This window comes from Engystomops pustulosus, chromosome 8 (assembly GCF_040894005.1).
Source record: "Engystomops pustulosus chromosome 8, aEngPut4.maternal, whole genome shotgun sequence".
In the NCBI taxonomy this organism is placed as follows: domain Eukaryota; kingdom Metazoa; phylum Chordata; class Amphibia; order Anura; family Leptodactylidae; genus Engystomops; species Engystomops pustulosus.
In genome coordinates, this window is record NC_092418.1 from 121,355,731 (window position 1) to 121,368,848 (window position 13,118).

At 38.2% G+C, this 13,118-nt stretch overlaps 1 protein-coding gene across 1 annotated transcript; it reads right to left on the reverse strand.

The window, feature by feature from the left end:
• Positions 1-2,015: 2,015 nt before the first annotated feature.
• On the reverse strand, positions 2,016-9,047 carry LOC140076191 (uncharacterized). The gene is made up of 4 exons (XM_072122705.1): positions 8,948-9,047; positions 6,438-7,489; positions 6,131-6,347; positions 2,016-2,347 (listed from the first exon to the last, which is right to left on the reverse strand). The coding sequence occupies exons 1-4, from the start codon at positions 9,045-9,047 to the stop codon at positions 2,016-2,018; spliced, it is 1,701 nt and encodes a 566-aa protein (XP_071978806.1).
• Positions 9,048-13,118: the final 4,071 nt, after the last annotated feature.

Consider the following 13,118-nt stretch of genomic DNA (forward strand, 5'->3'; position numbering starts at 1 on the left):
TTCAAAGGGGTTAAATACCCAGGAATGAAGCTTTTCCATTCCTGGGTGTTGGTGCAGGGACTGGGCTGTGATAACATAACCAGCAGGCACCAACAGGACCTGATGTCCTGCAAACTTCCTCTGACACTGTAAAAACCTGGTACAGTGGTCATTGAAGGGTTAATAGTAAGGATGAAAACTAAATTGTGTCTTTAAAACGAAAAATAAAAAGATGCATGGCCTGAAATAGTAATTCCTGCTTCTGAGAGATGAGGGTATAATTTTTTATGTTAAAGTATGTGCAGCATAGCATGGGCAAACATTCGGCCCCCTGCTGGAGAGAAGATGGGTGAGCAGACCCCTCTCAATAAAGAAGAGCAGGACTGGCACCGGAATACAGCAGAATATAGGACATTTCTTTGTCTGATCACGGTGCAGTGATTCAACGTATGCTGACCCCAATGTGACTGTTTGCAATAGACATCTACGGGGACTGATACCATTTTTGGCTGGATATCGGTCCCCATTATGCTTTGTGTGCATTGGTTCCATAGGCCTTATGCACTTGTATTAATGCAGGAGGGGTGTGTGCTTCATGGAAAGCAGCCATTATATGGGACATTTCCTATATCATGTGGAGCAGCCGCCCAGTTCAGCTATGGTGTGGTGTATGCAGGTGCTATAGACCTCTATGGGGCTGAGATCCGATCAGGGGCTCCCATATATTTAGTCACCGTAGGCTTTAGTTATACAGGGGGAAATTTATCAAACACCTGTATATGATAAAACATCAGCTGATCCTTTATCCGAGCTCCTCCACATTTTTCTCTCTTATTCTGATTTTGTTACATAATTGTACAAGTTCTCTTATTTAATGTGAAGTTTATTGCAAGTTTAATGCATTTCATACAACTCAACATATGCAGATGTTCAATACGAGCAAGACTTCTCCCCTTATGGCTCCTCTCATATGTAAAAAGTTTTTCATCAAAGTTAAATGTTTGCCACATTCTTAACATTAAAATGTGTTTTTCCTGTGTGAGAGAAGGGGTTAGAGATGGGATATAATTGTAAGACATTGGTTACACAACCCGCTTCTCCCCTGTGTGAATTCTCTCATGTTTCACAAGATCTGATTTCTGAATAAAACATTTCCCACATTCTGAACATGAAAATGGCTTCTCCCCTGTGTGAACTCTTTCATGTTTAACAAGATTTGATTCATGAATAAAATATTTCTCACATTTTAAACATGAAAACGGCTTCTCCCCTGTATGAACTCTTGTATGTTTCCCAAGATTTGATTTTGTAATAAAACATTTTCCACATTCTGAACATGAAAATGACTTCTCCCTTGTGTGAATTCTCTCATGTTTACCAAGGTGTGTTTTATGATTAAAACCTTTGCCACATTCTGAATATGAAAACCATTTCTCCCCTGTGTGAATTCTCTCATGCTCAACAAGCTGTGTTTTCTAACTAAAACATTTACCACATTCTGAGCATGAAAATGGCTTTTCTCCTGTGTGAATTCTCTCATGTACAACAAGATTAGTTTTTTTTAGTAAAACATTTCCCACATTCTGAGCATGAAAACAGGTTTTCCCCTGTGTGAATTCTTTCATGTCCCACAAGATCTGATTGATGAATAAAATATTTTCCACATTCTGAACAGGAAAATGGCTTCTCTCCTGTGTGAATTCTCTCATGTTGAACAAGAGTTGATCTTTGAGTAAAACATTTTCCATATTCTGAACCTGAAAACATTTTCTCCCCTGTGTGCACTCTTTCATGTCAAAGAAGATCTGATTTCTTAACCCCTTAAGGACGCAGGGTATTTTCGCTGATTTCTCGCTCTGCATCTTCAAAAATCCATAACTTTTTCATTTTTCCGTGTATAGAGCAGTCGGCGGCAAAGAAAAGGTGATTGCGATGGGTCTTTGCTGCGATATGCAGCCCATCTCTGTATGAAGAAGGCTCAGCCCGTGAGCCTTCTTCATACAACCTTCACAGCTCCGTGACGGAGCGTGAAGGGGTTAATATAACAAAGAAATTTTCTGATGTGTGAGAAGATTTCGTTTAAAAGTAAAACATTTGTCACATTCAGACCATGAAAATGTCTTCCTGGTTGCAGCTCTTAGATGCTCGGCTGCTCTGTGGTGGCTCCTTTTTGGACTATTAGTCTGTGATGTATCAGAATAGATGCGCAATGTAATAGGATCAGATGATAGATTGATGCAATGAAGGTCTGAGGGTGAATCCTTTCTGCTGTTGTTTTCTATACATGTATCTTGTGTGATCCCACAATCATCAGCTTTAATATCTGAAGATATCAGATTTTCCTCTGAGCTCTGGCTAACGTCATCTCCTGGGAATAATAGGGTAGGTAACAAAAAAGTTTATGAAATCTGCAAAGATATAAATATTTATAAAAATTTCTACATAATTGTTTTATCAGATCACGTGCCAGTGCCGATGCACCACAATCCGATCACGTGCGCCAAAATCCCGGGGCAATTCAGGGAAAATCGGCGCAAAATGGTAAAATTCATCAAACCCACCGTAAAAACGCGATTCGGCCCTTAGTAAATGACCCCCTATATCTTTGTTAGTGACTTTCATCTGTTCAGTTACGAAACTGTATATCAAAATTTATTGTTATGCTGTTGAGATGCCTTTTGATCTAAAGCCTTTGAATGCACAATTAAAACCATACATCCACTTTTTGAATACATGTGCAATCTATTTACCCTCCCTAGACTAGCTTATAGCTGCTTTCATTTTCCACCAAAAATTGCACCCAAGAACGAGTCTCTGAATCCCAAGTGGCCATAGAAAAACAAGTTGTAAGTGTTGGAAAAAACACCAATATTATGGCAAAGACACCTCACAAATTAGCCACAAGAGGATCAACAAGGATATAAAAAAAAACACTGCTATTTTTGCGACTAAACACCAAACTAGCTGTGCAGCAAAAATAACCATTTATCCTGCCAACCCTCAAAGTAAATTGACCATCAGGAGAGAAGTGTCCATCAGGGGGGAACCTCTGTTTTAAGCTTTGGAGCTTGTTCCTGTGTTGGACGATGGAGGTGTCAGAGCAGTTCAATTATCAGGCAGAGAGTAATTAAAAAAATAAATGTGTCGTCCGATAACAATGACACAACCGAAATATGTTGTAGCCACGGAGAACTAGCGAGACCTCTGTGCATCATTATTTTATGTCCTTTCAGTACAAGGAGGGTTCAAGGTTAGTGCGGAAATGTGACATAAAATTAGAGATAACAAATAAAATCACACATAATAATATATTGAAAACATCATTGATGTATTTGGCAACATCTTGTCGTAGGAATTCATTGTTCATTTATTGTTATTGGACCCATAAACTGGACATAAATACAGACCATCCGGATCGTCTTTCACCAGAATAGAATAACCGCTCCCCCAACAAATCCTTGGCTACATCCATTTATCAATGTCAAGTATTACATTTCAAATAAAGAACCAGATTCCCACATCCTGATCTTCCGGGGTCTCTATTTACAAACATTTATGTGTGTCCTGTGGAACGTCTCCTACAGGCCAAGATGTCTTAAGCAATCCTGTTATTTAGTGGAGAAGAGGATGAGTATATATAAATAACAAGACATAGACAAAATGGCGTTACATATCTAAACACTTAAAGACTTGAAAATGGTTTCTCCCCTGTGTGAATTCTCTCATGCTGAATAAGATTTGATTTCTTACTAAAACATTTTTCACATTCTAAACATGAAAACGGTTTCTCCCCTGTGTGAATTCTCTCATGCTGTACAAGACTTGTTTTTTGAGTAAAACATTTGCCACATTCTGAACATGAAAACGGCTTCTCCCCTGTGTGAATTCTCTCATGTTTCACAAGGTCTGATTTCTGACTAAAACATTTTTTACATTCTAAACATGAAAACGGTTTCTCCCCTGTGTGAATTCTCTCATGCTGAACAAGACGTGTTTTTTGAGTAAAACATTTGCCACATTCTGAACATGAAAACGGTTTCTCCCCTGTGTGAATTCTCTCATGCTGAACAAGACTTAGTTTATGAGTAAAACATTTTCTACATTCTGAGCATGAAAATGACTTCTCTCCTGTGTGAAGTCTCTCATGCTGAACAAGATGTGTTTCCCGATTAAAACATTTTCCACATTCTGCACAAAAAAGTCACAAAACTCAGCTGCCTGATATTTCATCCTCTAAGATAAATCAAACAATTCCAAAAGCAGAAGAATACAGAAAAATGTCCAGACTAAAGATGAATGACCCCTATTCTGTACATATTTGAAGCTTTATATTTCATTTCATCTACATCTTTGCACCCCTACATTTCTGTAACTCTACACCTCTATATCTCTGCCACCCTATTTCCCCTTACCACTGTTCCTGCATTCCTACAACCTAATACTTGCACCGTTACACCCCAAGGTTCCTGTACCTCTACATTTCTGCAACCCTATAACTCTATGGGGCAGATTTACTTACCCGGTCCATTCGCGATCCAGCGGCGCGTTCTGTGTGGAGGATTTGGGTTCTGCCGGGATTCACTAAGGTAGTTCCTCTGACATCCACCAGGTGTCGCTGCTGCGCTGAAGTCCGTCGTAATGCACTGGAGTTCACCATCCTACCCTGAGTGCAGGTAAGCGCGTGTCAAGCGACACTTTTTTAAAAAAAATGTGGCAGTTTTTCCGAATCCGTCGTTTTTTTTTACGCCCCCCGATTTCCATCGCATGCATGCCAGTGCCGATGCACCACAATCCGATCACGTGCGCCAAAATCCCGGGGCAATTCAGGGAAAATCGGCGCAAAATGGTAAAATTCATCAAACCCACCGTAAAAACGCGATTCGGCCCTTAGTAAATGACCCCCTATATCTTTGTTAGTGACTTTCATCTGTTCAGTTACGAAACTGTATATCAAAATTTATTGTTATGCTGTTGAGATGCCTTTTGATCTAAAGCCTTTGAATGCACAATTAAAACCATACATCCACTTTTTGAATACATGTGCAATCTATTTACCCTCCCTAGACTAGCTTATAGCTGCTTTCATTTTCCACCAAAAATTGCACCCAAGAACGAGTCTCTGAATCCCAAGTGGCCATAGAAAAACAAGTTGTAAGTGTTGGAAAAAACACCAATATTATGGCAAAGACACCTCACAAATTAGCCACAAGAGGATCAACAAGGATATAAAAAAAAACACTGCTATTTTTGCGACTAAACACCAAACTAGCTGTGCAGCAAAAATAACCATTTATCCTGCCAACCCTCAAAGTAAATTGACCATCAGGAGAGAAGTGTCCATCAGGGGGGAACCTCTGTTTTAAGCTTTGGAGCTTGTTCCTGTGTTGGACGATGGAGGTGTCAGAGCAGTTCAATTATCAGGCAGAGAGTAATTAAAAAAATAAATGTGTCGTCCGATAACAATGACACAACCGAAATATGTTGTAGCCACGGAGAACTAGCGAGACCTCTGTGCATCATTATTTTATGTCCTTTCAGTACAAGGAGGGTTCAAGGTTAGTGCGGAAATGTGACATAAAATTAGAGATAACAAATAAAATCACACATAATAATATATTGAAAACATCATTGATGTATTTGGCAACATCTTGTCGTAGGAATTCATTGTTCATTTATTGTTATTGGACCCATAAACTGGACATAAATACAGACCATCCGGATCGTCTTTCACCAGAATAGAATAACCGCTCCCCCAACAAATCCTTGGCTACATCCATTTATCAATGTCAAGTATTACATTTCAAATAAAGAACCAGATTCCCACATCCTGATCTTCCGGGGTCTCTATTTACAAACATTTATGTGTGTCCTGTGGAACGTCTCCTACAGGCCAAGATGTCTTAAGCAATCCTGTTATTTAGTGGAGAAGAGGATGAGTATATATAAATAACAAGACATAGACAAAATGGCGTTACATATCTAAACACTTAAAGACTTGAAAATGGTTTCTCCCCTGTGTGAATTCTCTCATGCTGAATAAGATTTGATTTCTTACTAAAACATTTTTCACATTCTAAACATGAAAACGGTTTCTCCCCTGTGTGAATTCTCTCATGCTGTACAAGACTTGTTTTTTGAGTAAAACATTTGCCACATTCTGAACATGAAAACGGCTTCTCCCCTGTGTGAATTCTCTCATGTTTCACAAGGTCTGATTTCTGACTAAAACATTTTTTACATTCTAAACATGAAAACGGTTTCTCCCCTGTGTGAATTCTCTCATGCTGAACAAGACGTGTTTTTTGAGTAAAACATTTGCCACATTCTGAACATGAAAACGGTTTCTCCCCTGTGTGAATTCTCTCATGCTGAACAAGACTTAGTTTATGAGTAAAACATTTTCTACATTCTGAGCATGAAAATGACTTCTCTCCTGTGTGAAGTCTCTCATGCTGAACAAGATGTGTTTCCCGATTAAAACATTTTCCACATTCTGCACATGAAAACGGTTTCTCCCCTGTGTGAATTCTCTCATGCTGAACAAGACTTGTTTTTTGAGAAAAACATTTGCCACATTCTGCACATGAAAACGGTTTCTCCCCTGTGTGAATTCTCTCATGCTGAACAAGACTTAATTTATGAGTAAAACATTTTCCACATTCTGAACATGAAAATGACTTCTCTCCTGTGTGAATTCTCTCATGCTGAACAAGATTTGTTTTCCAATTAAAACGTTTTCCACATTCTGAACATGAAAATGGTTTCTCCCCTGTGTGAATTCTCTCATGCTGAACAAGACTTGATTTATCAGCAAAATTTTTTCCACATTCTGAACATGAAAACGGTTTCTCCCCTGTGTGAATTCTCTCATGCTTAACAAGACTTGATTTATGAGTAAAACATTTTCCACATTTTGAACATGAAAACGGCTTCTCCCCTGTATGAACTCTTTCATGTATCACAAGATTTGATTTCTTAATAAAACATTTGCCACATTCTGAACATGAAAACGGCTTCTCCCCTGTGTGAGTTCTCTCGTGATGAATAAGGTGTGTTTTCCGATTAAAATATTTTCCACATTCTGAACATGAAAACGGTTTCTCCCCTGTGTGATTTCTCTCATGTTGAACAAGATTTTTTCGTTCAATAAAACATTTTCCATTTTCTGAACATGAAAAAGGCTGCTCCCCTGAGTGAATGTTCTGATGTGTGAGATTCCAATTAACAGTAACATTTTTCCCATGTTCAGAACATGAAAATGTTTTCCTGGTTGCATCTGTTAAATGCTTGGCTGATCTGTGGTGGCTTCTTTCTTGACTGTTCATCTGTGATAAATCAGAATAGATAGGACAGAATGTAATAGGATCAGATGATAGATTGTTGCAATGAAGGTCTGAGGGTAAATCCGTTCTGCTGTTGTGTTCTATACATGTATCTTGTGTGATCCCACAATCATCAGCTGTAATATTTGAAGATGTCAGATGTTCCTCTGAGCTCCAGTTATCGTCATCTGCAAGGAACAAGATGTTAAATGATAACAAAGTTAATAAAACCTGTAATGAAATAAATATTTATAACATTTCTGCATAAATTGCTAAATTGTTTCATGTCAAACCATTTCTGATTTCTGCATCACATTCTGGAAACATCTTCTCTCCTGTGTGAATTCTCAGTAAAACTCAGATTTCAGAGTAAAGCATATGTCATGTTGGGGGTCATTTATCTCAGGGTTTTATGTTTATTTGCTCTTATCTTTCATCTTATTGGGTGCATTTGCATATTTGCACCAAGAGCCTAACAAAGTTGCAGAAGAATTTAAATTTTTGTGCAACTCTAGTCACAAAAACTCAGCTTGTTGATATATCACCCTCTAAGACAAATCAAACAAGTCCAAAACCAGGAAAAAAAAGACAGACAAATGTCCAGCCTAAAGATGAATGACCTCTATTTTGTACATACAGGCGGTCCCCTACTTAAGAACACTCGACTGTTGGTAATTTCCTGTACGTTAGCCTTAGGCTACAATAAACAGCTGTAACAGTTATCACAGGTGTCTGCAATCAAACATTTTAAAAATCCAATTGTCAAAGAGACCAAAAAGAATTTGGCTGGGGGTTACCATTATAAACTATATAGTTCCGACTTACATACAAATTCAACTTAAGAAAAAACCTACAGAACCAATCTTGTACGTAGCCCCAGGACTGCCTGTATTTGAAGCTTTATATTTCAATGTATCTACATCTTTGCACCCCTACACCTGTACATGACTGTACCCCTACATTTCTGCACCTCTATGGTTCTATGTCGCTTCATTCCTAACCATCTACATTCCTGCAACCCCATACTTGCACTGCTAAGCCTCAAGTTTACTATACCTCTACATAACTGCGAAACTTGTGACATAAATGTGGTGGCCAGTGTGAATACATATTGGAACGCCTCTTTCTGTGCACAGCATTGTGTCGCAGCTTGAACAGTGCAGCCGCGGCACAATCCTGATGGAAGCACTTCCTAAGTTCATGTGCAATCACTTTGCAGATGTTTTTATGTGAAGTTTATGCTAGAATTCTGGTGCAGACTGCATAATAAATGTGGCCCATGGTGCTCATTCCCAATTGCGTGTTTTCTGTCTGAAACACACGTGCAAACGGCTATGCCCCTGGGTGCATTGGGACATACCAAAAAAGTGCAATGAATAATGCTGCCAAACCAGCTCAAATCCTTTGTTAATATGGAATAGAATAGTGGAATATGTCATGCTATACAACATTGTAATAAGTATATGTGTACATACAGAAATACAAATATATATGTTTACATCCTTTACTTGTACACTACACATCTATATGCATTATAGCATAGATACAAGTTACACATTCTAAGGACACACATATTCTGCAGATATACAAATCCTTAATTTATGGATATTACTGGCTCATATACACTGGAGATAACAGATATTCACATCCAACATCCAAAGAAGAGGTCAGAAGAAGGATCAGTTCTACAAAGTATCGAAGGCTGTCAGTACTTACCATTCTGGGGGTCCCTGGCACCAGCGTCATGTCCTCCTTCCCAGGCTCCCTCCACCGCACATATCTGGACCTGCTCTCTCTCCATTCTGTGTCTCAGTCTCTTAGTCTAAGCTCCTCCAGTAAGATCTTCCACCAAGAAGTTCTCCTAAAGTGAGTCCTGCTTGGGTCTCTTATACCCCTTGGTCTGCCCACTCTTGTCTCAACAATCTCTCCCATGTAAATGAAGGGTGTTGGTGCTACTTCCTTATCAGCCAGACTCATTGTTTATGACACTCTGATTGTTCTCCTTTGTTATGGGTTTATCACTCCCTCCCACCAAAGAAAGGAGACCAGGATGTGTCTTTCTGATGAAACTAGATAACTTAATTTGCAAATCTTTACTCGGCCAAATGTCCCTGTGTGATTCCCTACTGATTCCACATCCTGAACAATAGGGAATGCAAATCCATGCAGACAAGGTGTCTCCGATGACCATGTGACTGCCCTGTCCTGGAAATGGCTTCATGGAGCAGAAGAATATCATACAATAAAGTGTTATTTTTGTCCATTAAAATTTTGAGATCTTTTTGCATTTTTTAAATCTTTTTAGTAATTTAACCGTAAAAAAAAATCAGTATCGGTGGCGAATAATAAACTTTTTAATGGCAACATTTGCTGCTTTTTTGTCACTATATGATACAGTCAAGTAAATACTATAATCAGCATTGCCAAAGTTTTACTTCAACATAATTGTAAAGGTTTTAATTTCTGTATGAAATTTTTTAATTCTTCCATATATTTGTTACATCTTTTACTCTTAAACAGTGGCAAAAAAACCAAAGCCGTGAGCTCCTTTCCCAAGTTTACATTATCTAAAATAAGCCTTTATCAACGTTTTTAAATAAAAAGTAAAAAAAAATGCAATGAAAAATATATTTGGGAATTTTATAACCAAATGCCAGTGTCTGATCACAGTAATCATCATCAAATATCTAAGTTCTTTGTCATCTCAATATTTCAGGATTACATATGCTGTCCAAAAATAAAAGGAATATTTAGATGTCTAAACTTTTTAAACATAAAATCCTCCTTAAACTATGGTTTTGAAATTTTGCTTCACATAAACTAATCGGATACTTTTTATAATTAAGTTAAATAAATACTATGATAATACAGACATATTGTTTTACTTTGTTGATTCTATAAACAACAAAGAAAGGCAGAAACAAAAGTAAAGTAAAAAATATATCAAATTATCTAATGAATATATAAATAAAAAGAAACTAAACACAAATAAAAACCTTGGGTAATGATGGAGTGAGATAAGAAATAACCTGGGGTCATGGTGGAGTAATTTAAAAATAACTTGGGATTGTGGTGGAGGGAGATAAGGAAAGGGTCAATCTATTCAATGTTGCGTTTCAAATAAACGAAAATCCCCTGACCGATGATATGAAAAATAATGTAATTTTCCTATTAAACTCAGCTGCTTAACCCAAAAACAGCTGCAACGCTGTATTAAAACACCTAAAATAGACCAATCACTGGGCCCCGGTGGAATACACCCTGGATACTACATGACTTGTCTTCTCTGATAGTAAGCCAAGTAAAAGAGAGTATACGTGGCACATCCCATAAAACTTCAAAACTTTATTCTTCTTACATTAAAAAGAGTGCAGGAAAAGTGACATGTAGGTAATCCACCTACGCGTTTCAGCTTGCTCTCAAGCCTTAGTCATGGTGTGGACAAACAAGCCAGCAACACGTGGGCACTCCAAACAAGCCTCCACTATCCTCAAAGTAAGTTTCTGGATATAAGGATATGTGAGACATTTTTTCCTATTTTTCTCTACGTTTGTCTTCTCTGATAGATATGTTGTGATTTTAATATTTAAGATTCCATAAAATTCCACAGGACTAGGGCATAGCAAATGTGGTGCCAAGATTCAAAGAAATGGTCAAAAGGCAATCAGGAAACTACAGACCTTAAAGAGATTAACTTCAGATGTTGGAGAATAGGGCAGTACAGTGCACAAACAAGACCATAATAATGATGGAAATTGTCTGAACCTATGCAGCAGGTGCATACTGCCCCCTATGTACCAGAATATAACTACTATAATACTGCCCCCTATGTACAAGAATGTAACTACTATAATACTGCCCCTATGTACAGGAATATAACTACTGTAATCCTGCCCCCTATGTACAAGAATATAACTACTATAATACTGCCCCCTATGTACAAGAATATAACTACTATAATACTGCACCCTATGTACAGGGATATAACTACTATAATACTGCCCCCTATGTACAGGAATATAACTACTATAATACTGCCCCCTATGTACAGGAATATAACTACTATAATACTGCCCCCTATGTACAAGAATATAACTACTATAATACTGCACCCTATGTACAGGGATATAACTACTATAATACTGCCCCCTATGTACAGGAATATAACTACTATAATACTGCCCCCTATGTACAAGAATATAACTACTATAATACTGCTCCCTATGTACAAGAATATAACTACTATAATACTGCCCCCTATGTACAGGAATATAACTACTATAATACTGCCCCCTATGTACAGGAATATAACTACTATAATACTGCCTCCTATGTACAGGAATATAACTACTATAATACTGCCCCCTATGTACAAGAATATAACTACTATAATACTGCCCCCTATGTACAGGAATATAACTACTATAATACTGCCCTCTATGTACAGGAATATAACTACTATAATACTGCCCCCTATGTACAAGAATATAACTACTATAATACTGCCCCTATGTACAAGAATATAACTACTATAATACTGCCCCTTATGTACAAGAATATAACTACTATAATACTGCCCCTATGTACAAGAATATAATTATTATAATACTGCCCCTATGTACAGGAATGTAACTACTATAATACTGCCCCTATGTACAAGAATATACTATAATACTGCCCCCTATGTACAGGAATATAACTACTATAATACTGCCCCCTGTGTACAAGAATATAGCTACTATAATACTGCCCCTATGTACAAGAATATAACTACAGACAGCAGGGCAAGGGCAGCAACTTGGGGGTCTACGGGCCGTGGGTCATTCACCCCTGAACTACACCTAGAGGAGAGGGGGTTGTACCATCACCATAGACAGGGGGCATCCTCTACACCTAGAGGAGAGGAGGTTCTACCATCACCATATACAGGGGTTATCCTCTACACCTAGAGGAGAGGAGTTTCTACCATTACCATAGACAGAGGGGATCCGCTACACCTAGAGGAGAGGAGGTTCTACCATCACCATATACAGGGGTTATCCTCTACACCTAGAGGAGAGGAGGTTCTACCATCACTATAGACAGGGGGCATCCTCTACACCTAGAGGAGAGGAGGTTCTACCATCTCCATAGACAGAGGGGATCCGCTACACCTAAAGGAGAGGCAGTTATACCAACACCATAGACAGGGGCATCCTCTACACCTAGAGGAGAGGATGATCTACCATCACCATATACAGGGGTTATCCTCTACACCTAGAGGAGAGGAGTTTCTACCATTACCATAGACAGGGGGCAAAAAATGACACCTCACACAGCTCTGTACACCAAATTGTGAAAAAGTTATTCGCTTCAGAAGATGGAGAAATTTTTTTTCTTTTTCATACACGTCTGTTTAATATTTCAAAATGTATTAAAATGCAATAATACCTATGTAAATTTGGTATCTCTGTGACAGTACCAAAGCAAAGAATAAAGCAGAGGAGCGTAACGTAAAAGTCGTAAAAACTGAGCCCACAAGAAAGTGACTGAAACACTTTTTGTTGCCCAACTTTTCCACATCTGGAATTTTTTTCCAGTTTCCTAGTGCTTGCCATGGAATAATAAATAATGCCACAGAGAAGTAAAATTTGTTTCACAGAAAATCAGTCCTCAAACAGCTCAGTACACGAAAAAATGAAAAAGCTATGGATTTTTGAAGACGGAGAGCGAGAAATGAGCGAAAAAACACTCCGTTAAAGACTATCTAACCATTAACCATTTGTCACATTGTAAACACAAACCGCTTCTCCCCTTTGTGAATTCTCTCATGCTGAA

What these genes read in the sequence shown, in the direction of transcription:
- LOC140076191 (XM_072122705.1), bottom strand. Translation starts at nt 9,047, where the DNA reads ATGACGCTGGTGCCAGGGACCCCCAGAATGGTAAGTACTGACAGCCTT. An exon ending in CTCTTCTTTGGATGTTGGAT is followed by an intron (nt 7,490 to 8,947) that starts GTGAATATCTGT and finishes TGTTCCTTGCAG; the next exon opens with ATGACGATAACTGGAGCTCA. An exon ending in TTAATCGGGAAACACATCTT is followed by an intron (nt 6,348 to 6,437) that starts GTTCAGCATGAG and finishes AGTCTTGTTCAG; the next exon opens with CATGAGAGAATTCACACAGG.